We start from the raw sequence: 27,897 nt of genomic DNA, 5'->3' as shown, positions 1-27,897 counted from the left end.
ATGGGTACGTAAAGTAGCTACTTTTTTGGACAAGAAGATAAGAATTACTCAACAAGCACATCGTCAGAATTGGTGAAATGAACACAAACTATAGTTTCCGGAGAGATTGTGATGTTGCCACTCAATGTAAATCCTCAACCTAATAGTCGCATAATTTCAACTCTGGCAATAACCCATAACTCATTCGAGTGATTTATAAACAAAGCCCAACACCTCTAGCATTAAAAACGAGTTTTCTGGACCTAAGAACTATTAATAGCGACCCATGAAGTACGAAAATTCGTATGGATCTGTGACCCAGAGTGGACATTATCTTCAATGTGTTTGGGTTCAGAATTTCAACATGACATCAGACCGGAGTCTCGATCCAGTTGAACGGACTTCTACCTATTCACTTGTTGGGTATAAAATAACCCAGTCCACTAGTGTGAGAAAGTGTTAAGACTAAAAATCTCACGTCGGTATGACATAACCCAACCGAGTGATTTATAAATAAAGTCCAGTACCTCTCACATTGAAGATACGTTTTCTGGGCTTAACAACAATTGTCGATGACCCATGAAAAAGTGCAAATCCATAGCTCATAACCAACAAGATCTTTAATGTATTCAAAAACAAACTCTTCAATAATTAGAATCCGATATCAATGAATGTAAACAAGGTAAATATTAATGAGATGCTTTATTACTAATCCCCTTTAGCATTGGATACAATCTTTGCAGGAATCCTCACTGTAGTCTATGTGCATTGTGGGGTAACTGGAGTCTGCTTTTGTCTTAGGTAATTAATTAGTCCCTTCGATTAATCATGACTTAATGGCTACCTAATACGGATTAATCCACTTAATACTCCCCGTTTTATGCAAAAAAGTCAGTTAAGACTGGTCAAAAAAGCTTATCTACTCATCTGTAATTGCATTGCATGTGCTTTATGACTAATTAATCGGGGGACAGAGATGTAGGAACATCGAAGTGAGAGAACTTAAGTCTCGTAGTTGGGGTTCCATTAATGGAGTCGACCTCGGAACGACAAGTCCACAGACTTGGTCTTGGTCCAAGTTCATTATTATTTATGACAGTAAAACCTGATCATTCAATGTTTATTCTATTAGTATTTTTTAGAGTTCTGTTTTTTTACTTCTCCACATTCCCCTCTCCAGGCAGGTTGTCAACGCCATAGTTGTGCGCAGTCTGGGGTTTTGTCTTCACTTCTGTCCTTAAAAAAGGGGTTTGGAAACTGCGCTGACGGGCTTACAAGTTACAGCTATAGATTTCTTGGTCTTGGGCCTTAATTTTCCAATGAACCACCTAACGTAATGGGGCTTTCAAGATGCCACGTCTAGCAATGATATTTCAGGTACAAAGTACGAACTACAAACGGAATAAAGGATGGAGATAGAGGATCCGATTCCAAGCTACGATTCTATCTCAAAATTATGTTAAATTATATTTTAAAACATTTTATTGAGTAATTTGGTGTAGATAATGTCAGAATATAGTAATTTTTTTTAACAAAAAATCCTAAATCGTAAACTTTTTTGATAACTGAGAACAACATTATACAAGCTTATCTTTTGGACATCCAATATAGACCTAAACTCGAGCCGTCACGCGTGCGCACATAGAAGTTTCATACCTGATGATAGGATAAGTTAAACTGAAACTCAGTGTTGACCATAAGGATAATCCATAACCAGTACTCCTAGTTTTTTAAAGAGCCTAGTCATCAAACTTCATAACAAAACATTTCCCCATAATCAATCCACAAGTACTAGCAGTAAGAATTTGAACTAAACATGTGCTAATGCTTGCATATATTTACATGATTTAGGGTCACATTTGTACTGAATATTTGAATTGAACATGAATCCCAATACTATCATCACACAAGACAGAAATCAAACATCCCTATGCTATTGCAAGGGTAGTCTTCCCCTCTATTTGGGGGGAAAAAACTACCTATGCTGAGATCTTCCAGGCTATTTGGAAAGCTTTGATTTTATTCACATGTTCTACACAGCTCTTGTTCTTTAATCATCTGACAATGCTTGAAGAATTAAATCTGGCCGGACTAAAACGACTAAGATCCACAATGCTCGCTTGCCCATCCAACACAAGCTCAGCCACGGCGGCTCCAGTGGCTGGACCATTTAAGATCCCCCAACTATTATGACCAGTTGCCACATAACAACCATTAACACCCGGAATTTCGCCTATCACAGGCACACCATCATCAGTGCATGGCAAGAAACATGCCTGCTCTGCCTTCACATTGGCCTCTCCTTCACTCAAGTGGCTCGACACCGTCCTAGCTACCCGCTTTAGCACCAGTATTGATTCCGGGTCGCCCCTTATACTCTCTGGATCCTCTGGAACCTCTGCCTCGGCCGACATCCCACACAAGTACACCTCCCCTGTCATTACGCAAAGCCTTCAGTAAGCTGTTTGATTATTGGCATCTAGTTGCTCAAATACCATTTTTTTTAACCGAGAATTCTCCGGCCCAATGTGCCAGCAGGCCAACTCTAAACTCGGGGAGAAGTTCCCATATGCAAAGGAAATAACGCCCAAACTGTTTGGCATGAGAGTTAACCGCATTTGCAAGAGTTACAGAGTCAACTTCACCGAACCCAAAAAAAACATCTTTGTTTCAAATGCCAATTTCGGTAATAGATGAATCCAATTTTATCATACCCAAGCAAATTTTCAATTAAAACTTCAAAAATGCTATTCAATTTTATTTTTTCGCACATCCATATAGCAAAACAGGCGTAAAAAATGGAAATTTGATTGTAGAACTTACCGTTCGGACGCGAATATACTTCCGGATCCAAGGGTTTGGTTCTATAACCACGAGCAGGATAATAGCTAAGGAAAAGCGCATGGGGCGTGATTGCATCTGGTTCTTTTGGCTCTATAACAATGCTATGAGCTTTGAGACCGTAAACCCTAAATAGCGATCTCAACAGCTCCAATTTACTAGACCATGGACCAAGCGCCAAAACCACCGCATCCGTTTCAATAACTCGGCCACCTTCAAGCACCACCGATCCAACTCGGCCTCCCTCAACCTCCACTCGCTCCAATTTCCCTATCACCACATCCACACCATAGCTCTCAGTCGCCTTCGTGAGCAACGTTCTTGTAAATAACCGAGGGTGCACTTGGGCCGTGGTCTCGGTCGACCCAATCGTTCTTGGACTTCGAACTGGGCCGTCGACCCAAGAAGGAATAGCGTTGTCACCGGAGGAGATTTTTGATTCGTTTACGGTGAGGCTGAGAGTGGTGAGGGATCTATAACCGTAGGATTCTGGGCCGTTGAGCTCCTGCGCGAGTGAACGGTGGAGATGGAAGCTGGCCCGGGCAAGGGATGATAGTGGGCCCCCATCGCACCAGTCGAGAGCGAGGAAGCCACCAGCTTTGCCGGAGGCTGCACATGCCACGGAGGATTTCTCCACAAGAGTGACGGCGGCACCATTCTTAGCAAGAAAATAAGCTGTACAAACCCCAATTACTCCGCCACCACAGACCACCACTCGTTTTTGGGGTTGCTACTGGTCCATCGATGGCGATGAATTTGATGTTGACGAGAGGCACCGGATCGTGGCGGTGTCGAGTAATTTTCTAGGGTGTGTCGGTCGGAGAAATGGGATAGGGGGCTGGAATTGGTTTGGTGAAATTAAATGAAATGTTTTAAATCATGACCATCCATCTGATCAAATGGATGATATTTATCACTATTTACAAAATTAATAAACACATTCCATAGCCTCTATCGTACTCTCTCTTCTCCATTACATCCCTTTCATCTCAAATCTGTTTCTTCTCTTTTCAAATCGGATTCTCTTCATGACTCTCAGATCTTCGGCCATTTCATTCCTAATCCAATCAGTAAAACCAGATGAAATTGACGTTGTTGAGAAAACTAGAAAAAAAATCAAATGAAACTAATGGTGTTGAGAAAACCATATGAAAAAAGCACCTATTTCGTTTATTTCCTCATCCAAGTAAAATAACAAAACTGCTTTTGGATCCATTTAGCTTCTACCCTCAAAAACTGAGAGGAAGAAACAGATGAAGGTAGTTCAAAAATTGTTAAATGGGTATCCTTTTTTGATTTTGATTAAAGAGGAAGAAACAAATGAAAGATAAGTTAAAAAATCGTTAAATGAGTCGTTTTTGTTTAGATTTTGAACAGCCAAGAGAAGTAAAGAAACTAGTGTGTTGCAGAAAAGAGAGGTGCAAGAGATAAAAATAAGGGGAAAACAATGGACAAAGGAGTAATTTTGTCTTGTTGATCTATCCACTCATGACCATCCGATTAAACCAACAACTGAGATTTAAAAAATTCTAACAATTTCACCCGAGCGCAATTCCAGCTCCCCCCATCCCCGGAGAAATAGGGAGAGAGTGAAGGGTGGTGACGATGGTGAAGTCATCGCCATTTCTCGATGCCATTTTTATGCTGACACGTGTAATATCCAACGCGTAGAGATACTTGGGCTGGGCTCTTGGAGTGGTCTATTCTTAGCAATCAGGCTGCTGAGCTTTCTATTCTTGGGCTGATATAGATCCGAGTTTGGGCCTTTAGTCCAATTTGGAATTTTAAGTAGACCTTATTGGGCTTCAATGTTGGGCTTTCTCAAGTGGAAAACTTTTTTAATAGTCAAAATCAAACCCATTAATTCTTTACCCATCGCAAAAGAATTCAATGAAGTCATGTCCCTCGCAAGCTATAGGAAGAAGAGCGAGCCCGCAAATCGGTGCAACATTTTAGTGATACGGCTTATAGAAACTCTTCTAGCTCCCAGTATCACCATGGACCTGCTAGCCAGAGCTGCCAAGCGGCAGCGTTGGATAGAAAACCTTCTCTGCATATAACCGTGTTTTACATTCCAAAGAACTCAAGGACAGAGCCACCTGCGACATCAACCCTACCATCTGCCTCACCAACCTGAGAATCAGAACAAAATCGAGGACCCAAAACCAGAACAACAATTACAGCAGTCCTATTTTTTTTTACTAAATCAATTCCTTTACAGTTTGAAGAAACCACCAAGTAAAATACTACTCATTTTTCTTCAAATAACACTTATTTTTTCTGGTATTTAATCAGTAACCCGACCTGAACAAGCTCCTCGTTTGGGAGAGAGAAAAAAAAGTGAGAGAGTGAAGCGAGAGTTATAAATGTGCAGCCCGGATGGAGTTTGAGCTAGTGTTGTGTCTCAATAGCAGAAGTTTGGACTTCAATTTGTTCAACACATGATGTACATCCTGCATTAATGACCACTTAGGATCATTTAGAGCACGTACGGAATTGAGGCAAACAAGGAGAGTACCACCTTCGTGTAGAAGAACCTGCATTTTTCAATCAGTAGCAATCATCAAACTAGAATTTGAAATCAGAAGAAAACGGAAATTAGGACTGCATAAAAACGATGAAAACCAAGCAAGAGAAAGTACTGACTCGCAATTTTATTTCCATGGATTCCATCCAATAGATAAAAGAAATAATAAAACCTTTTCTTTTCTTGTTCTTCATGTTTTTGTTTTCCAGTCAACAATGTACTCTATATACTTACCGTCAACCACAGAGGTAAGAATCCCAAAACAGATGGAAGTGAGGCCAGAGCTATAGAACATAAAGCAAGTGCCACATTTTGCTTGACCTGCAAAATATGTGCACCTATAATAAGAAAATCAAGATCTATTGAAAATACTAAACGTGACAGCAATATAGATGCTGGCAATTACCAGGGAAGATGTTTGGCGAGACTTGGCAATACAGAACGGAACACCAGATATGTTGTCCCGTAGTAACAAGACATCTGCAACAGCTATAGCAGTTGCACTAGCCCGATGAGCCAGAACTATTCCCACAGTTGCAGCTGCAAGTGCTGGTGCATCATTAATCCCTTCACCTACCATAATCAATCCTCCTCCTGCATCCAAATGCAAAAACAAGTTCACCTCAACACGCAATTTGCAGAATATGCATATATCTCCCAAAGAAAAAAGCTTGCAACTCTAAATCAAGTGTTCAGAGATTTGATGAAAACAGTACACAGACTAGTGCTTGCATGCTTTTAACAAAAAATATAATGATGACGAGCAGTGACCAAAGAGCTCACCCATATCCCTTGAGATTTTCTTCACATGATTTAGCTTATCCTCTGGCTTCAGGCTCCAATAAACTTCAGTAATGGCCACTGAATTCGCAACCCTCCACGCACTCGATTCATGGTCACCGGTTAACATCATTACACGAAGCCTTGCTTGATCTCTTAGTTCTGCTATGACATCTGAAACACCTGGTCGAGGTCTATCTTCAAGATGAATCAATGTCACCTACATAGACTAGGTGAAATCAATTAATTTAGAGCATACAGGACCACAAAGAAAAAAAAAAGCAATGTAAAATTCAAGGGGGCTACAGCACAAAGGCATGGAAATATTTCGGTGAATCCAACCTTTTTAGCTTCACTGCCTGACTGCAACCAATTGTACAAAATGGCTTTTCAAATGACCAACAATGTGATAACCATGCAAGTGCTGCCTAGAACTTAAGATGCTAGAAGTGGGGAGCCATTTACAGCATGTATTGAGTACAAAATGGCTTTTCGAATTGAGAACTAATGTGATAACCATGCAAGTGCCACCTAGAACTTATGATGCCCGAAGTGAGGAGCCATTTAGTGCATGTATTGAGCCTCAAGAATCGGGTTACTGATCTCAGTTATTTTGGAGTATCAGAAAGACTTGACCTTAAAATTTTCCAGTTAGGGAGGAAGTATTTTGCAGTTAAGGATCCAATGATGTATGCCAAAGTGATCTATGCATGCCTGCACGGATTGTAATGCATGAAACTTCAAACCCCTTACATACCTGCAGTAAAGGATCCAAGTGATATACCCACAATGCTTTGAACTCAATTAAGAAGTGAGAACTGATCGGGACCAATAACCAAACAGACAATGACAGTTCAAAATAAACAAACAGATGAGATTTGTTCTCATGTAATAGTACCTAAAATTTCGTAAAAGTAACAAGACAAATTACTAAAATTGAATAAGAAAATTAAGTGGAATGTGCAACTTCATGGACATCTTAAGTGCAGTATTTTCGCACCGATTTTTGTATTGTCATCGTCACATGAAATTTTCCTCTTCGCTACCTAATTTCTTTTTCTATTTACTTTTCTTCGCAAGTTTAAAAGCTGAACAAATCTAGATAAAATGGAAGATGTGCATATTTTTCCAAGGCTGTGGTTTTTGGAGTTCAAAAGTACTAGCAAGATCAAACCAAATTTTCATAAACCTCACCTTGTCATTGACAGCAAGGGCAGCATGAACAAAATTACTTCCATAAGAAGATGCATTCACCGCTTTCTTGATCTTTTCTGAATCATCCTTGGATTTACAAAGTGAAGTTATGAACTCTATGGAACCAAGTGATGCTTTCAAAAACTTTCCCCCTTCAGTTCCTGACTATAACAAAGTAGGAATCGTCATCATTTCCCAATACCTATAATTGACCCAAAAACACTTATAGAAGTATTCTGACACATGGTCCATCATTACAGTGTATGTAACAGTGGGTTAATACAAATGCATCCCAAAAGGATTACAAGAAAGCGACAAACCCAATACTTTAAGGTTTCAAGCAGGGAAGCGATGAAATGTCTCTTTAACTAATGTCAATACAAACGCCGTCAATGTAATGCCTTGTACCTCAATGTTATTCAAAGTCGCAATTAGACCTCTACCAGGGAAATATTCAAAACGTTCAACAGAAACAGAAGGAAGGTCTTTGCCTACACTGTGGTCTACAAGAGCCCTGCAACAAACAGAAGAGTACTCCTTTCTTTTAATACAATTTAAAATACTTCACGTGCACAAGGCAAATAAAAATCGACAACATTTATGAGAGCAAAATGACAATTAACAAGGCGGCATAAACTCGCAGAAAGTTAACATCTAAGCCAATTCCAGAAAATATGCAAAAAGATTATACTGAAAGGTAAAGAACCAGGAATAATTTGTGCCGCTACCTTCCAATTGGGTGAACAGCGCCCTTTTCCATGGCAGCTGCCACAGCAAGAGCTTCTTTTTCACAGCTGGGAACACAACAGGAGCCAACATTTGTCGTCTTATTCCTGGCCAAATGTCCATATATTGGTTCTATCGCTTTGAACATAAGTCCTCCAGTAGTCAATGTCCCAGTTTTATCAAATGCAATAGTGTGGCAAGCAGAGAGGGCATCTAGCACCTGCGCCCCTTTCAGCAATATCCCCTTTAAGCAAAGATATGACATGGCTGTTAAAAGCTAATTCCACAGATGTATACAAATACCAAATGAGATCCGTTCTGCTCAAATGTAAGTTTTTAATATCGTCTTCGCATTTACAGGCTACAAGAAAATATTTTTCGCATGATCACCCTTAGGTAAAGCACATCCATGCTAGTCGTTCTACAAATAATAAATCAATCACAATCTGTGATTGGAGTTTACTGGTTCATGAAGAGGAACTGCATACAAGTAAATTCTATGCCAATTTCACAATAGGTTTGCACCAGGAGTTGGAACTAAGGCCGTTCCTATTTGTTATGGTGATGGATGAACTCACACGACATATCCAACGGGAGGGACCTTGGTGCATGTTGTTTGTGGATGATATAGTTCTAGTGGATGAGACAACTAATAGGCTTAAAAACGGGTGGACGAAGTGGAGGAGTGCATTCGGGATTTTATGCGATAGAAGGATTCCTTTAAGGTTGAAGGAAAAATTCTATAGGTTAGCTATACGACTCGCAAATCTGTAATGATGTATGGTTTTGAGTATTGGGCTATTAAGAGATGACATCCAAAAAAAATGCATGAATATTTCATTGGATGTATTGCCACAGGAGGGAAAATAAAATAAGAAATGAGGATATTAGATCTAAGGTAGGAGTAGCACTAATTCAAGAAAGTTGCAAGAACACCATTTAAGATGGTATGTGCATATACAATGTAAAAAGAATTTGTACAGGAGATAGTAGGAAGTGATGAGGAAAGACCAAAGAAGACATGACTTAAAGTAGTAAGAAATGGTTCGGATGATGATGAGAGAGTTTTATTCATTTTTCGTATCAATTAATCACTTACATCTTAATATGCACAAAGGAACTTTTATCCTTCACATAGTCAAGTATATATTCAAAAGGCATCTGGTAAGGAACCATTAATTCCATCATTTCAGAAGATCAACCTTCAATAATCTAACCAGTAGCATGAGCAAACAAAACATGCCTGGCTAACAGAAATGTGATTTAGGACAATATTGAAGTGCCTACTTTAAACAAGAAATTTACTTCAGAATAATAGTCCGTGGCAATAAAATTAAAGAGAATAGCATATGAATGGATAAGTGCACATAGTGCGAATTATATTCAAGCAAAATGTAAGCTATAGAATCACAATTATAGTATTAATTTGGTTGCCGAATTCCAAAAAAAAAGCAGCGCCGCCAATGAAAGTTAAACTGACTAACAACTGATAGAATGCAAATTAACAAAAAAAATGCTAAATTTGGAGGCACAAGCACAAACTCGTTCATATATTTTCGATATCAAACCATAAATGATCAAAGGATGGCATTTAGATGACTCATACCTTTCTTGCACAAGAACTAATAGCAATGGCATATGCCAAAGGAGCTACAGCCAAGGCACAAGGTGATGCTGCTACCATAAGCCCCAATGCCCTATAGATTGATCCCCTGCATGCTACATTATTAACCGACATCAAACAGGATAAAAGATGAGAATGTCCTCAATGGGATTGATATTCAAAATTCAATTCAGTAATATATGAAACTGAAAAAATTGTTGAACAACAAGAAAACTAAACTTGAAAAACAAAAACCTTTCTTTTTTCTTAAAACTGATTTTTTTTTTCTTAGGAAAGAAAAAAGTGGAGCCCTCTTGTTCATCTCACCTGAAGTGCTAAAGAATGGCCACTTGAAAAGAATTGGCCCAAGAAGCGCAATACCGACCGATAGAGCAACAACCACCTTGCTGTAGTGCTCACCAAATTCATCCAGCCACCTTTGAAGTTTTGGTTTATTCATTTGTGCTTCTTCAGTTAATTGCACGATTCTGCTGAGCGTTGATTCTTTCCAAGTCTTTTTTGCCTGATCCAAGTTTAGAAATGAAATTTCAGTGGAGCAGCATAAGAATAAAAATTACTGCTGAAAACATCCAGATTCCAGAATATTATGTGTAAAGCACAGAAACTAGGTGAATAACTTCGAATGTTTTTCATACCAAAAATTTCAGTAGAGAATAGTTTCTAAGGGGAAAGAAAAGCAATGCCAATCTCTCCGTGTATATATGTTTTAGAATTTAATTACAAAAAATGAGCCTACCTTTACGATTATTCTCCCATCCAGATTTCTTGCACCACCTGGAACCCTATCTCCAACTTTTGCCTCTAAGGGATTGACTTCCCCAGTTAAGTGCTCAGTGGTGATCGTTGCACTACCTTGAAAAACTTCACAATCGACAGGAACAGCCTAAGAACATAGCAACCACAAGTGAACCTTCTGTACTCAGATGTTTCAGTAAAAAAAGTCAGTTCTTCTAAATATACAGACAGACAGAATCATTTAACTCATCGGTTCTATTCATTAGCTGAATGTGTTTCTTCACATGAGTTTGTAAATACATATTTCGTCAAGGTTAATAATAATGAGTAACAGGATGGTTTCTGCAGTCCAATGTACTTGTTATCAGCACAAGTTTATACTCACTTAAAAGCAGCATTACGAATAAGAGGGAGCAGATTTGTGCCCTTGAATCTAAATTTGGATATGAGTACTTAAACAAATCTAAGTTCATTAACTTGGCATCCATTGATTGTGAATTTTTGAACAGGAAATTCAGAAAGGAAATGACTCGAAGTTTTTTGATACAACTCTTGACAGGATGTAGCCTCGACAAGTTATAGATCAAAGAAACAAATGCAGACAACTATCATACTTAACTTATTGCAACAGTAATTCTAAAAAAGTACAAGCAACAAATTCAACAAAAGTAATGAAAAATTAACAAACACCATAGCAATTATTGAGCAGGAAATTTTTTTTAACAAATGGTCACTACGTACCTCACCAGCTCCAACCAAAATATAAGAGTCCACTTTTATATTATGCACAGGGACACTTTCATATGACAAATTGCAGATATTTGGGAGTTTATCACCATTCACGTTCAAAACAAGGGCAGAATCTGGATAGTTCTCTTTCAACTCTTTAACATCCACCTTCGAGCGGCTAGTAAAAAACTCTTCAGCTGCAGTGAATGATCAACAGAGATGAGACACAATGTATCAAAACAAACTTAGAGGGGAATACACCATTTGGTATAATTTACCAATATGAGCCAGATTGAACATTGCAAGAAGTAACCCTCCCTCCAAGGAGTTCCCCATAAAAATTGATGCAAAGGCAGCAAGAGCCATTAACACATGGATATTTACTTTTCCACCAATAATATCAGTGAGACAATCAAGGGCTGCTGAGACCTGACATGTACAAATACATATAAATTCAAAATGTTAACACTAAGGTCAAGATAGTTGAACTTGAATCAAATGCCAAAAGACTTGGTGTCGCTCTCATCTATACGATGAAGAAATCAGGCCCAGGAGAGGCATATATATATACACAGACAGAGGTACACGTATGGCATTACAAGGTTGAGAGGCATATAGACCAATTCAGAAAACAGGGACATATGTAAGATTATGCAGATGATAAAAAGTACTTCAACAAAAATTAATTTTCTATTACTCATGTTGGCTATTTTTTGTGCTCCTCCTAATTTCTCTGCTTAATCCACAAATCCTATATCTTCTCACATCCCATATAATGGTACACATCGAGAATATAAGCATGATACGTAAGTAAGTTTTCACGTCACATTGATCAACCAGCTTATAAAATTCACAATTCCACGTTGTAATTTTCCTGGAGTACACTCTGATCTATATAACTCCAAGTATAATCCAAAGTAGCACTATGAAATTCAATATCAATACGCAGGCCTATCAGAATAATAAACATTAGTTTGCTAGCTGTGCCACTGGGTTCTCCAATCGAGCCAGAATTTCGGGCAAATGACAATTAAGCATGCTACTACGGCATACTTGAAGTGAAGAAAAAACTGCTAAGGCACAAATTGAACCGCAGATCCAGGTCAATGTAAAATAAAAAAGTCTACGCATAACTTTAATAAGAAAATTGAGTGAGGATTTCGTTTTACCCCAACTAGAGGAAAAGCAACCAGAATGAAAGCGTTTTGTACGGGCTTGACAGCGGGCCTTGGCAACAAGTAAGGGCAAGCAGCAGCAGCGACGAACAAAGCGGCAGCGCAGCAGCAGAGCTGTAAGTGCTCCCTTAAGAAATTTGCCAAGTCCATCCATCCAATCGCTTTCGCAAATTTAACAAAAACTTTCTGCGGGCCACTAAGCTCGGCTCCATCGCTGCAGCAGTGGTTGTGATGATGGTGTTGATGATCGTGATTGTGCTCAGGATGGTGGTCGTGCTCGTGGTGATCCTGATCGTGATTGTGGTGATGATGATCAGTGGCCTCGGCCACGCAGTGGAGGATACGGTGACGGAGACTGGGGGATTTGGGAAGAGGAGAGAAGGATTTGGTGCGAAGAATTGAAGAGGTAAGGGTTCGGTGGAGAATGAGTTTGGACGAGATGGTTCTTCGTCGTCGTTTTGAAGAAATGAGAGAAGGGATTTTGGTGAGGCCAATTCCGTTATGTACCGCGCTTTCCATTGCTAGATGAGTGGGAATTTCAGGCCATTATTTACAGGGAGGAAGGTCTGGTCTGATCTGAACAGAAAGAAGCCGAGAGAGTAAGAGTCGAAATTGGAAGTTAAAACGACAGCGTGAGAGCTCTTTCAGTGTGTTTGGATGTCGTCATAGCAACCACACTGTGAACTCAGTGGGGCCTCACGCTCAATCCATATCATGCTATGTTGACGGTGTTTCACTGTTTCTTGCTTGGCTTGGGCCCTCGGCCATGGGCCCCTTAAATTATTGATATTTAATGTTCCAAAATTAGTCTTTAAGAGCATTTTACACAATTTAAAAATGGTTTTTTTTTTTAAAAAAAAAAAACTAAAAATGATCAATGTAACGTTTTTAGTGTTTGATTTTAGTTTTCTTTCCCATTATAATCTATACCTCAAATATTTTATTTATTATTTTTTTGATAATTCCAAAATACCCTCTACGTAACGGTGGACACGTGGTAACATAGTAGGAACATTGAAATACCACCAAGATATAGGGCACTTCACTGATATACCTCGATAAAATCCACAGACACCTCAAATCTCACCTTAGGAACTAGGGCTGTTATTGGTACGGTTACCGTTACCGAACACTGAATACCGTTACCATACCGATCCTTTCGGTAACTAAAAAAATGCTACCATTACCGTTACCAGAAGTGTCGGTATACCGATAGTCGGTAACGGTAAGACGGTAATTGGTAAATTTACCAATGAATATAACTTTTAGAGAAAATGTGCCAATTCTAAAAACAATAAAACCTGTTTACCCATTCTACCAAATCCACATCCACATTACATATAATCCACATTCCACATTACATATAATCCACATTCCACTTTTAGATAAATATAAGTAAAACATCACAATAAGTAAACTGTTATAATGGATCTCAAAGTCTACATAATACAAAAGAAACTCAACAAAACAAAGTAATCAGCAGTGCAGCACCATAAGTCCAAAACCATCACCAAATCCTGGCCTGAAAATCTTCCAGTGAAGATTCTTCTTCTTTTGGCTGTTTAAAGAGAAACAAAGAAGGGTTGTAGGTTGGGATATAGGTTGCTCAACAACGTCAGCTTGAGATTCATGTTGTTTGAGTGACTGGATTCCATCCTCTAAAATCTACAATTATTCAAGATTCCAAATATACAAAAAACATACTGCAATAACAATGAAATAAAGCCTATAGTGTACAATTGTTCACAAGTGTAAACTGTAATATACAAAGGAATCAAATGCAGAATTCTATCCCAAAAATAATAATAGTTAATTAGTCTACACAATAAATCAATAATACAAGCTCCTCCAAACGGTTAGATTCAAGCATATCCATTAATCCATATGTTATTTAACGCCAACAAGTATGCTCAGGGTATAAGGTAGAACAAGAAATTGATTGACCATGTCTGCTATATATACAAATGCAATTTCACAACGAAACAATGTAAGTAAGTTGATTGACCATGTCTACTGTATCCTTTTATAAAAATCTCCCTATTTTACTATTGAAGGCAAGTTCAGAAATCATAACTCAAAAGCCTATGTTTACTTGTTCTTCCCAAAACCCTAAATCAAAAATTAAGTAGAGATAAATTGACTTACCAGTTACCAATTTGGAGGTAGTGAGGCACGACGAGATGAGAGATCGGAGAGAAAGACTAGGCAGAGATGATAGACTTGTGTCGTGGAGGCAAGAGCTAGGTAAAAATCGTGAGCGTCCAGTCTGAGAAGTTGTAGGCTTGAAGCACCGAGCGAGGCAGAGATGAGAGTCGGAGAGACCAGATCTAGCCAAAGGTAAGGTGCAGTGCAGAGATGAGAGGTAGAGGTCGCGTTCCTGGTCGAAAGTCGAACCTCGGGAGTCAGAAAGGTAAGGTGAACGACGAGAGGCAGAGGACAGAGGTCGTAGGTATTTAGGTTGGGTAAGTGGTAAACTGGTAATATGAAGAATAAGTTAATAAGAATAAGATTAAGTTATAATTAAGTTATAACCCTAAAACTAATTAATCAATGGTTTAGATTATAAGAGATGAATAATCTAATGGTCAGAATTAAATAAAACTAATAATATTAATATATATGTCGGTAATCGGGAAATTTACCGATTTTGAACTTAGTTTACCGTTACCGTTACCAATTATAGCGGTAAATTTACCATACCGAAGTATTGGTAACGGTATACCAGTTTTATTCGATTTTCGGTAACCAATATGTCGGTAATGGTATACCAATGGATAATTTCCCATACCAGTAACAGCCCTATTAGGAACATCCCGTAGGGCTATCTTGAAACATCTAAGAAGATCATTCAGAGTTCAAAACGAAATAGAATTCCCCAGGAGTAATCCTTCTCCAATTCGAAAACCAAGAGAGGTTGTTTCTTAGCCAAGCTAGAACTTTCTGAAAACGAGAATCATACTCCAAAACGGAATAGGACTTGTTCAATTACTATAATAGGCACCTCCACCAGGTATAATTTACACACAATTTACTGACTTCTCTACTTATTTGAGAGTTCCGAACTACGAGTTCTCAATCAATAGTTTCCTCACATTTTGACTTAAATATTGGAGCGTCTTTCTCGGGAAACACACATCGAAAATCTCTCAGCTTACGTTTGTTCATCTTGTAGGAAAGTAATACTTAGCAGTCAATGGTGTCTGAAAAAGTCTAGTTTGACCATCTTTCTCGGAGAACACACATCGGGAATCTCTCAGCTTACATTCGTTCATCTCATAGGAAAGCAATACTCAACAGTCAACGGCATTTGAAAAAATCTAGTTTGACCATCTTGATACGTTAACAAACAGAATGACAATTCCCCGTTATCATATTTAAAATTGAAGTAATGCCCCCCGAACCGCAAAAACACGACTTGAAAATTGGTCGAAAATGGTGGAAATGATTTTGCTTTCTTTTTGTTTATTTCGTTATTTCCTTTTAAAGTCATTTGACTGACAAAGTACTCCTTGCCATCGTAGATGGAAAGCCAAACGGATTTGATGTGTAATCTTTTTTTTTTTTAAGAGAGAACGACGGTATGGAAGTCTGGTCTTTGTACATCCCATATGGGCAAAACTAGGCTGGTCATGTCGCACACACAGAAAATTTATTATCGGACGTATAGAGTATAAAACCTCCCGAATCCATATAGTTTGGTTATGACTTGGCTGTCATCAAGTGGTTTTTTTTATGTGTAATCCAATTTCAGTCAAACCTCAAACTATAACCGCCTTCAGTCGCCGCCAGCCAGGCTAAGCGGAATTGTTTAAGGGAAAAGATTGAGAATAGTTAAAGACCACGAACAAGTTGGGGAGGAATGACGTCTGCGATGAGCAAATTCAGTTCACCAAAGTTATTCAGACTTGCATTATTGATCGCAGAGACCTTTTTTGGGTTGAATGTTAAGCACCTCTACTGTTCTAAACATATTTTAATAGAATCCGCGACATATAAAATCCTCCTCAACCATTACATAGGCTTCAACGTTCATTAAGGGTCTGTTTGGTATCATTTTTGTTTCTTGTTTTTTGTTCTAATTTTCAAAAAATAGAAAATAAAAACAAAAAATATTGCTTATTTGTATTTTCTGTTTTGGTTTTTATGAAAACCAAAAACAGGTTTTCAAAATTTTTGAAAACAAGAAAAAAATGTTTTTAAAAGTTTTGGAAACAGAACTAGTTACACTCATTATAGATTGCACTTTCTTTAAGATTTCAGATTGCAAATTGCATAGAGATATGAAGACAATGATCAAATATACTTTGGGTTATTGTTTTATTTCTTATCTTTTTTTTTTCTTTCTGCTGATGTTTTCAATGGTGAAACACGACAAATGTTGCAGTTATAAAAAATATAGTGGTGTGGATATATTCCATTGTTATGAAAATAAAAGCATAAGCACACATTTTTTTTTTCAGTTTTATGCTTTCAATTTTTGTTTTCAGTTTTAAGTGTTCAACCAAACAAGTTTCAATTTTATGTTTTATGTTTTATGTTTTATGTTTTTGTTTTTTATTTTTGTTTTCAAAATTTTCAGAAGTGATACCAAACACAACCTAAACCAACAATCTTCTGTTCTTAAATTTCTAGCATCAACTGAATTAATGGAGGGAAGATCTGTTGTTGGTTGGGCTGCCAGAGATCCATCTGGACTGCTTTCTCCTTATCATTTCAGTCTCAGGTTTTGAAATTTTCTTTCTTATTTTTTGCATTTTTTTTGGTGAATCAAAGCTTTGAATGGCTATTTGTTGGTATAAAAAGGGAAACAGGTCCAGAAGAAGTGTTGTTCAAGATCTTGTTCTGTGGCATAGACCACACTGATCTTCACCAGTGCAGAAATCAGATTCATTCCGCCAACTACCCATTAGTCCCAGGGTATATATGCACTATCTCATAATTCATAAACAGGGAATCATAAAACATGCCTTATTTACTGCAATTGTTTTGATTTGAAGGCACGAAGTGGTGGGAGAAGTTGTGGAGGTAGGTTCAGAGGTAAAGAAATTCAAAGTTGGAGATATAGTTGGTGTGGGCATAATTGGGTGTTGTGGGAACTGCTTGTCCTGCAAATCCAACATGGAACAATACTGCAACAAAAGAATCCTCACTTACAATGACACATATAAAGATGGAACACCAACTCAAGGAGGATTCTCTTCTGCCATGGTTGCTCACCAAAAGTAAACAAACCCAATTCAACCTTTTAACATCAAGATGTTTTAGAACCACTTGACAATAGTCTAGTGGGTTATCTCTCCGGATTTAGGGCTTATAGTGCATGGATTTAGGAGTTCGAACCAACAAGCTAGGATATTTCTTAATGAACTCCTGGTTTCGTGAGCTTGTCCACTTCTGGGTCTCTACCCGTATGGGTTTTGGCTCAGTCTTATCTGTCGCCAGCATGGCGTCCGAAAAAAATTTCAAGATGTTGCTCGCTAACTAACATATCGAAAAATTGCAGCTTTGTTCTTAGGATACCGGAAAAGCTTGCACCAGAACAGGCTGTCCCATTGTTATGTGCTGGAGTTACAGCTTTCAGTCCCTTGAAACCATTTAGTGATTGCGGTAAGGATGTCAACACAGGAATATTGGGGTTGGTCATGTGGGTGTGCTTATTGCAAAAGCAATGGGGCACCATGTGACTGTAATAAGCTCTTCTGATTAGAAGAGGGAGGAGGCTTTGGAGCATTTAGGCGCGGACGTGTTTTTGGTGAGCTCCAATGAGGCTGAGATGCAGAGAGCTACAAGCAGCCTAGACTACATTCTGGACACTATTCCAGCAGTGCATCCTATGGAGCCTTATCTGTCACTTCTCAAGGTGGATGGGAAAATAATTCTAGTTGGGGCTGTTGCCAAACCACAGCAGTTCAGTTCACTTGACTTGATTCTAGGTATGCAAATACTACCCTGTACATGTTTATTCAACAATGAAACGAAAACGATAAAGATCCCAACAGTTTCTATGTCAGTTATTCTAACTGCCGAAGTAATGAGTTGAACGCACAAGATCCAAGTAAATTCGTGGGTTCCACATGTCCCACATGAAATCTTGTGCGTACAACTTAGCTATTAGGATCCTTATTATCACTGACACTTAAAAGATACGCATTGGCTTCATATTTAGTTACAGTTTACATAATTGCATACAGGGAAGAAGACGATTTGTGGGAGTCTCATTGGCAGCATAGGAGAAACTCAGGAATTGCTGGATTTTTGGGCAGAGAAGGGACTGAAATCAATGATAGAAGTAGTGAAGATGGATTATGTGAACAAGGCATTTGAGAGAATGGAGTGTAACGATGTTAGGTATCGATTTGTGTTGGACATAGCTAGTAGTGACCTTTGAGTTGATCATCCATTTTTTTGTACTGGCATTATCGCTTTCTTTCCAACTTTACAAATATCATACACTAAATCTGAGAATGTCTTTGGGACTTGAGAATAAAACAATAGTTGGGTTTTTGTTCCCCTTCACCCTTGCAATACGCCGGTGTTAAATGCTAATTAGGTAATTAATATCCCACTATGGTGTACCTCTACGGGCATTTATATCCTCCCCTCACGAGTTTAGGAAAATGTCCGGCCTCCCCCACTAGAACTCATGATCTCATGGAGGTGGGAGAGTGATTAACTAAGTGATCAATTAAACAAGATAATTATATGTTGTTAATGATTTTCTATCTTGTTATTGTTTAATTTTTTAAAAGAAAAATGGTTCAAATCCAACATTTCATTCCATAATAACAAACGTTACATCTAACGCCACGTTAACAGCCTAAGAATTCACAAACCCTAAGAATTCACAAACCCTAACAGAGGAATTATAAAGCTGAAGAATAAACGCCGAACTAACACTGGACAATAACGAGATGTACCTGAATTTAAAAAATGACAAAATGAGTCACAATGATAAACAAATTTAGGCCAGACTACATTCCCAACAGAACACTTGAAATGAAAGACCTATGGATCGATCGATGATATACGTGTATTATATTTTGTGTCCAGCAATCAATCCTTCTTAGTGAGGGAAAGAATAAGATAGTCTAACGTAGGCTTCTTCTCCTTAGACATGTGAGCAGTAATAATCTCCCTGTAGCGGCTAAACAACTCGTCCATGATCTCTTGACCAAAGTGACCCACAAGAAATGGTTCAATACCAGCTCTGACGCACTTTGCCATGCTATATCCACTGCTTTTAACTGCATCATCATCATCTACTTGGTCGGATTCTTGTTTACTAGCATTCCAATCAATTTCAGTGAGCTCCAGACGATTAATCCTGAATGATCCTTCTTTTTCAATCTCTAATTTCACCTCAGTAGGGGATGCTGCATACATTGGAAAATTGAATGACTTGACTTTCTCCTCTTCTATGAATCCCTGCAAATTAAGTTTAGTTAATGGAAAGTTCAATAATTAGTAGTTGGGCTGATCATGGTGTTAGACTTATAATCTCATATCGTTCGGAGAACCAAGCGATGTGATTTATAAGAAAAGTGTCAGAAAATCTACACCCCAAATAATCAATCATATTGTCCTTTTGGAGTTATGGTTCCCATAAATATATTGGATTACCTTCACGGTTTGTTCCTCCTAAACCAAAGTCACTAAGTTCAGGAAAAAACCTGGATGATTGTTTAAAAGTGGGCTTTATCATATATATACCCATCGAAAGATTTGTCTCACCGATATGGTATTACACGTCTTGACAAAAAGCCCAAGATTTTCTCAATCAACAAAGGATTTTTATGGGTTCAAGTATCGCTATGTGAGATGGCCCAGAGAAACGAATCCGTATTATCCACACTGAACCAATAAACCCAAAGCAGACAATATTTATTAATTTGAGTGGGTTGAGATTTCTGTCGCATTTATGATATGGATCAATGGCACTGGTACTCCAGTTATCCCAACTGCTGAGTTGTATGCATAAGATTTCATGTACATTATGTGAACCTCACGAATTCACTTAGATCTTATGCGTTCAATTCAGCAGTGGCTTAGAACTGTTATCTTTATCATTTTCGTATATGGCGTGTTTACAAGCATGACATGTATGTACCTCAGAGACTAATTGACTGAGAGCAAGAGCAAGGAGCTCCAAAGCATAGGTACTCTCACGTTTAAAAGGATCTTCATTATTTCTTCCCAAGAATGTCAAAACCATACGCCCTCCCGCGACCAATTCCTCTGAACGACCCTTCAAAAATGAACAGAAATCCTTTTGAAACTGATCGTAGTAAGCTTTGTACACACTTGTCAGACTGCTATCAGCCCTCTCTAGCCTATCTGGAACCTGCAGGTTTAAATTAAGAGTTATTTTCTTTTATTATCAGAAAATTAAAATCTAGTGTTAATTACCTGAGAGAGCCAGTGAATGCTAGAAGAAGAATGGACAAAATGCAAACTATTTTTGGGGAAAAGCCGGCCATAGAAAGAGCCAGGAACTGCACTAACAAGGCAGGGTCCAATACCCATTAGTTTCTTCATCTCTTGTTGAAAGCTAGGCAAGAACTTGAAAATAGTGTTGAAGTCATTGGTAGGAAGATCATTCAAGAACACTTGATATTCTGGCGATTCGTGTTCCGAAATTCTCTCAACTACTTGGATGATTTGAGAGACCAAGTATAGAGAATTAGGTCCAGATGAACATCCCAAATCAGCTATGGCTAGTGTTGTTGGGTAATTGGTTTTGCAGAGATTTGTTATGGCTTCCTCTATGACGGTCTTCATCTTGTTAATCGCTTCTCTCTGCACAAAATTGATTAATAACAATTCACAGATATAATTGTCTACCTTAATTGAAGGGCTAGCTAGGCTTAATGAATTAATCAAACACTTGGATGATAACCAAGTTGGTGAATCTCTCTCGAACCAAACTGTATGGATTCGGAACTTGGAAGGTCCCGAATTCGATTCTCACTAGTTTACCCTTGTCGCCAAGTGAGAAATTCAAAGAATAAACTTGTATGGTATTGTTTTCAGTTATCACAAAAACAATTAATGAATTAATCACCTGAAGCAACGAATTCGTGGCATAACTTGTGTCTCCTGATCCTCCCTTCATGTGGCGCATTGGAACTACTTCCATCGCAGCTAGCTTTGTGTTATTATTCTGTCTCCTCTCCCTCAATCTCTATTTTGTTAGACTGCATTGATATACACTTACATATACAATTATAGACCTCTTTATATATACAATTATATAAATAATTATATATGTCGTGAATGCGTGGCCAAAGCTGAAAGGGTAAAGGGTGGATTGATGTTTTATTTGTATTTAAATTTATTCAATGTATCAATTGATGATTAATAAACAGTAATTGTCACACAAGGTGTACATCAATACTGTTTTATTTGGCCGTCTTTACCCAACATATTATACCTTTTTTTGATAAGAAGCAATAATTATACCTTTAATTGATAATAATTTGATATTATTAAATTGATTTTGATTAGAAAATCTGAATTTATTATATATGATTGTGGCAGGAAACAATTATTTCCTTGTCATGCTGACTAGCTTCTTATTATACTTGTTCTTTTGAAGAAACAAATTCACAAGTGACGAAACACTATGAAAATAAAGATGATGATTATGACAAGAATTATTTATTATCCTATCCGACAGAAAAAGGAATAATAAGTAGAGCTCATAACCTCTTTGTGGGCTGGGCCTAGGGGTTTCTGGCCCGCCTGACAGTAAACAAGTTGCTTTCTTTTTTTTTTTTGAAATGTTGAAAATGTCCCCTAAGGCCCTACCATTGTTTTGGGGGAAATTTTGCTATATATATACACACACATATATATGTATATATGATCATTCTCCATCCATCAATTACATTAGATTGAGCATGTGTTTTTGATAATTCACTGGATTTTTATTGATATAAGTTACGTGTGGTACCAATTTTCACCACCCTGCATACATATGAATATACATCAAACAAATATATAATCTATAAATACAGACAAACAAAATGAACATAGGGACATTAAAGAATTACAAATTTACAATTATACCCATATATATATATAGCAAATATTGATGGTCGATAGCTAGTGTCCCTGTCCGGGGCTGGGTCCGGAATCCTTAATCCCTCCAAGTCCAAGGGTGTGGCTGTCAGCATATTTATGTCCTACGCCTGGGCTTGGGCCTGAATCTTTGATTGATTGAAGCCCATTAAGGAAACCATTAATTGTCACTCTACGCTCAGGGTTTCGTGGCTTCATGATATTGAGGGGACGAGCTTCAATCTCCATTATCGGAATAACGGAGTTGAGCAACAAAAGAATGAGAAAGAAGCTCGTAAGAGATTTGTATGTGCTTGTCATGGTTGGTTTTGCCTTGATAGAATGGGAAAACTAAGAAATAGAAGAGACTGTATGAGTGTATATATACATATAATGAAGGTGTGTGTATATATATTGTGATTTGAGGTACCGGTGTGGAGCTATTTATAAGGTGGAATCGATTAGGGTTAGCTTATCTTCTTTCCATTCAACAACTACGTGGGATTTTTGACTCTCAGAATTCCAAGCCAAGAAGTGGGAGTTCAATGCATGCATGTATTATGTTGTTGTTATATATGCTAGGAATCAACGAGGGAGTTTCTTGGCTCAAAGAAAGTAAAAGAAAATTAAAACAAGGAATGAAGAAATATGACCAAAAATAACAAATGAAAAGAGATTATTGGTAGTCTAAGTTGGAAGGTGTGGAAAAAATTATTGGTGCCCCCTTTTACATGACATCTATAAATTAATAAATAATATACTCAACTAACTACAGTAGTCTAAGTTGGAAGTTGTGGAAAAAATTATTGGGGCCCTTTTTACGCGACATCTATAAATTAATAAATAATATACTCAACTACACTATTTGTTATAATGAACTCTATAATCTATCATAATTTTCTAATTTCTCTCCATCATTTCAACAATTATTAAATTTTCTAACACACATCATCATTACATCATCAACAAATATTGATCCTTTTCGGTGCCCTTTTTACGGTGTAACCACATTTCAGAGCCAGGAGCACCCAAGGATGTTCAATTGTTACTTGAAATACGAATGACACGCCGTTACAATCTTTAACTTCATGACTTGTATAGAAATCGAATTGGGATATAGAGCTTTGCAATTACTTCAAACAAATCCATCTTGACATTTGAACTATTTTAGTTTTGACTTTTACTGTTGTTAACTCTTCCTTATTTTTGACCCTTGCATATCAGATCTTGAAAGTTGAAACCACAGACTTTTCATATCCCCATTTTCTTTTCTCCTTATGTTTGTGTTTCTCATGTTGCGTGGCTTTGAATTTTGATAGCTAGAATGGGAAAAGGTAAGTAAGAGAAGAGTCAACAGAGATGTGTGTAGGAGAAAAATGTGTCAACAATGAAGTCGTGTGTGAGATTTTTTGACTCCCACAATTCCCTTAGTAAATAAATAATTAATTTCGTCATGGTAAATATTAATCTTTATTAAAAAAATGGTAAATATCAATCTGTCTAAAATAAAAATAAAAAAAGCTAAAAAAGAATTGAGGATTATACCGAGCGCTTCTACCCTTCTAGGAAACTTGTCACTTTTTTTTTTGAAATATCACTTAGAAAAATGCTTCTCATTTGAATCGAACTTTGGATACACTTATATGTCTAACCAAATCGATTGTCAACTGAATCACCTCTCGTTGGTAGGAGACTTATCACTTACACACATATGTGTATATATGATAATTCTCCATCCATTCATTACATTATATTGAACATTTGTCTTTGATAATTCACTGGATTTTTATTGATATAAGTTAGGGGTGGTACCAATTGTCACCACCCTGCATACATGTGAATATGCATTAAACAATACAAACTATAATTTCCAATACAAACAAACAAAATGAACATAAGGACATTAAAAAAATTACAATTATATATATATATATATATATGTATGTATGTATCTGTGTGTTTTTTGTGTAGCAAATATTAATGGTGGATAGCTAGTGTCCCTCTCCGGGGCTGGGTCCGGAATCCTTAATCCCTCCAAGGGTGCGGCTGTCAGCATATTTGTTTCCTTCGCCTGGGCTTGGGCCTGATTGTTTGATTGATTTAAGCCCATTAAGGAAACCAGTAATTGTCACTCCACTCTCAGGGTTTCGTGGCTTCATGATATTGAAGGGACGAGCTTCAATCTCCGGAATAATGGAGTTTAGCAACAAAAGCATGAGAAAGAAGCTCGTAAGAGATTTGTATGTGCTTGTCATGGTTGGTTTTTTGCTTGATAGAATGGGAACACTAAGAAATAGAAGAGATTGTATGAGTATATGTAATGAAGGTGTGTATTGTGATTTGAGGAATTGGAGTGAGCTATTTATAAGGTGGAATCCATTAGGGTTAAGCTTATCTTCTTACCATTCACACAAGGACGTAAGATTTTTGACTCTGGGAATTCCAAGCCAATATGTGGGAGTTCAATGCATTATGCATGTATGTTGCTGTATGCCTAGGAATCAACGAGGGAGTTTCTTGGCTCAAAGGAAGTAAAAGAAAATGAAAACAAGGAATGAAGAAATATGACCAAAAATAACAAATGAGAGAGATTATTTGGGTAGTCTAAATTGGAAGGTGTGGAAAAAATTATTGCCGTTGATGGAAAAGATGGCTTTTGATATTCATGATATATTTGTGGGGTTTAATTTCTTCTAGTGGTCGTAGTACTGGAAAGTTAGACCAAAGACCGTGCAATACAAGGTTGAATTCCAATATATTGGGTTCCATGTAATAATGGAAATTAAGTTCGACCAAGACCTTGCATAAAAGGTTGAATTCCAATAGATTGGGTTCTATGTATGCATTAAAACGCGCATGGAGAGTTACGTGACCTAAGATCTTGTGTGCTAATTAGTTGGCATATACGGTCAAGTTTTCAGTTTTGGTGGTCGGGCCGACCATTCAAATTAAAGACTTTAGGCTTTGTTTGTCTGTTTGCGTTGCATAGGATAAATTTTTTTTAGGGGTTGGGAGGAAATCCAATTCTTATCTACAATTTTCTTCAAAATCATGTTTTTTTTAAACAATGACATATTATAGTTTAAGATTTAGGCTTTAGTAAAAAGAAACTTTAATTGGTTGGGATGGTGAAGTTAACTGTAGTATTATGCTTTAAAAATACTTGTCAATGTGGGAGGTTTTAAAAATACTTGTCAATATGGGAGGTCACAAGTTCAACTCTCACGCCTAACAGTTTCAACGTTATTTCCGGCATGGGTTTCAATCTGGTCTTTTCTGTCACCAGCATGGAGCAGGCTAAGTTGACAACTCGAGTTTAGAGCTGGCTCAGCTATCCGGTGAGCATGTTGGATTAGGAAATTCTCAGTATAAAAAAATATTTATTGTTTAAGATTTAGGGTTTAGATTTTGTTCCAAAATCTACTATATTCTAACATTATTAACACCAAAAAAAAACTCAATAACACATGTCAAAGGATGATTTAACATAGTTGTGGGGGAGAATTGTGGTTAAGAATTGGAGTCCCTATCCCTCTTTTTATTACATGCATGTTTTGTTTTGAAATGTGTTTAACTAAGTTTCAATTTGAGTGATAGTTTAGTGATGAATCTCTCTGGGAAAAAATATATAGATTCGAAAGATTATGAGTTTTTGATTTCTATGGAGAGCAAACTCTTATGGTCACGTGCCAAGGCGCAACTCACTATATCGTCAGGTAGGAAACTTCTTAACGCGTGCATTTGACATCGTGAGTTTAGAATCGTATCAAATGTCTAAAACACAAACTTGAGTTCATATCGGATGTTGAAAGAGAATATTGCTGTTTTCTTTAAAAAGATGTTCAACTAAAAGTCTCCCTTTGTTTCAAGAAAATAATTATATTTTAGAGAAAGCCAACATCTATCTACGCAAGGCCCACTTAAAATGCAGGATGACGACAATGATCAATGAATCATGGGTTTTGGGCCTTGGGCCCATTTAACAATGGAATGATGGACTCATTGGCTTTGGTTCTGGACCATAAGAGCAAGCGCTAGCCTTCTTTTTCACAAGGACGAGGAAACGTATTCGTGGATATTGGGCCTAACGCTGATATAAATGTAAAATGCTGGATTCCTTGACAGCCATGGACCTCAACGGCCCAATACCAGAACGAGGCCCAAATTTCAGAATGAGTCATAAGATTGGTGCCTTGCTAATTTCTAAGAACCAAAAGGCCCAAAACAAAATAATAACTAAAAAAAAATGATAACTTTAGCCACATCCCTACATTTATTAAAGACACTCCGTCAACTGATTTTTACAAGACATGGTCAACTTAAGTTTGGGTGTCTTTAGTAAATATAGGGGTGTGACTAAAGTTACCAAAAAAAAAAAATTAGAATGGTTTGATCCTGGTTGGTAACCCAAGCAATTTGGAGAATCGAGAGATCTAGTATTTTTTATTCCAGTTATTTCAAATATTGAGTTAACCCACATCATCACACGATTGTATATGGATCATGCATGTAAAGATATGAAAGACTCATGATTTTACATGATTAATATGGCCGTCTCAACATTTGAGACATGTGTGACAAAAAAACACTTAAATCCTTAGCATTTTCGTTTTCAATTTTGATTTGAAGGTGCACACACGAACCATGATGCATTGACCTAACGAGACAAGAAGCCATTTGGGGAATATTGTAGTTGCAGCAGACCATTGACATTTTCTGTACCGACAAAAGCTTGCATTTTGAAAATAGAAGAGGGAATTAAAAATGGGACCAATACCTAAAATTAAGATCCTTCATTGACTCAAATCTTTTGTGTTGCCAGTGCTCCTGTTTATCTTATTCAGAGAAACTTTCCTCTGCTATATAAATTTCGTAAGATCCTATCAACTATATATATTTTCTGTTTCAGTTTCAATTATGTGTTTTGGGGGTTAGATTTGTTTTCTATATAAATTAAAGATTACCAGATCAGCAAGAAAATGACACCAGATCGAATGTGGTGGCCAGAATCCAAAATTCTGAATGGATAATCCATCAAGCATATGAGTGGCTCGCACCATTTGTTAATTATCTGTACATGCGATACACGCTTGTTTCATTGTTTATGCAGCAGATCTGTGCCTTCACAAGGAATAAGTCCCGGCAATCATATTTTTATTGTTATTATTTAACAACTAGATAGTTTATTTATCAAGCCAAATGTAAAGACTAGTATCTCACCATGGATTGACATAACATAATCGAGTGGTATATAAATAAAGATTTTGCATCTCCACATATGGACGTGTTTTAATGGCCTAATTCAACGGCGTATGAAAAACAAATCCGTGTAAGCCCGTGACCTAGGTCAGAGCAGACAATATCTTTGATGTATTTGGGTTTAGATTTCTAACATTGAAGGTTCGAATTCTCACACACGCTAAAATGAATAAACATTAAAACCAAGTTCATAAAACAAATCTTCTACACAATCCCAAACAATTTTATTCATTTTTTTTCCTTGGCATAAATTTGGGTTCTTTTACATA

At 37.4% G+C, this 27,897-nt stretch overlaps 3 protein-coding genes and 2 pseudogenes across 3 annotated transcripts; 1 reads left to right on the top strand and 4 right to left on the bottom strand.

Annotated features, from left to right (window-relative positions):
* Nucleotides 1-1,775: 1,775 nt before the first annotated feature.
* LOC119997439 (putative oxidoreductase TDA3) lies at nucleotides 1,776-3,577 on the bottom strand. Its single transcript, XM_038844467.1, is given in 2 exon segments — nucleotides 1,776-2,413; nucleotides 2,803-3,577. Coding segments are annotated over 2 exon segments (1,140 nt in total). The 5' UTR covers nucleotides 3,563-3,577; the 3' UTR covers nucleotides 1,776-2,033.
* Nucleotides 3,578-4,863: 1,286 nt separating this feature from the next.
* Nucleotides 4,864-12,943, bottom strand: LOC119997432 (probable cadmium/zinc-transporting ATPase HMA1, chloroplastic). The gene is made up of 13 exons (XM_038844456.1): nucleotides 12,305-12,943; nucleotides 11,414-11,564; nucleotides 11,148-11,332; nucleotides 10,408-10,554; nucleotides 9,978-10,173; nucleotides 9,654-9,766; nucleotides 8,050-8,291; nucleotides 7,730-7,835; nucleotides 7,322-7,486; nucleotides 6,131-6,347; nucleotides 5,754-5,941; nucleotides 5,582-5,668; nucleotides 4,864-5,357 (listed from the first exon to the last, which is right to left on the bottom strand). Exons 1-13 carry the CDS (start codon nucleotides 12,827-12,829, stop codon nucleotides 5,181-5,183), a joined length of 2,499 nt encoding a protein of 832 aa, XP_038700384.1. The 5' UTR covers nucleotides 12,830-12,943; the 3' UTR covers nucleotides 4,864-5,180.
* A 4,013-nt stretch (nucleotides 12,944-16,956) lies between these two features.
* On the top strand, nucleotides 16,957-18,816 carry LOC120003342 (annotated as a pseudogene).
* Nucleotides 18,817-19,201: 385 nt separating this feature from the next.
* Nucleotides 19,202-21,477, bottom strand: LOC120004148 (S-adenosyl-L-methionine:benzoic acid/salicylic acid carboxyl methyltransferase 3-like). The gene is made up of 4 exons (XM_038853419.1): nucleotides 21,372-21,477; nucleotides 20,717-21,106; nucleotides 20,418-20,651; nucleotides 19,202-19,735 (listed from the first exon to the last, which is right to left on the bottom strand). The coding sequence occupies exons 1-4, from the start codon at nucleotides 21,444-21,446 to the stop codon at nucleotides 19,364-19,366; spliced, it is 1,071 nt and encodes a 356-aa protein (XP_038709347.1). The 5' UTR covers nucleotides 21,447-21,477; the 3' UTR covers nucleotides 19,202-19,363.
* Nucleotides 21,478-22,372: 895 nt separating this feature from the next.
* On the bottom strand, nucleotides 22,373-24,700 carry LOC120003606 (annotated as a pseudogene).
* Between the last annotated feature and the right edge of the window lie 3,197 nt (nucleotides 24,701-27,897).

Source organism: Tripterygium wilfordii, chromosome 1 (assembly GCF_013401445.1).
Source record: "Tripterygium wilfordii isolate XIE 37 chromosome 1, ASM1340144v1, whole genome shotgun sequence".
In the NCBI taxonomy this organism is placed as follows: Eukaryota; Viridiplantae; Streptophyta; class Magnoliopsida; order Celastrales; family Celastraceae; genus Tripterygium; species Tripterygium wilfordii.
Note: the sequence above shows the minus strand (reverse complement) of the source record. Positions and strands in the feature narration are given on the sequence as shown.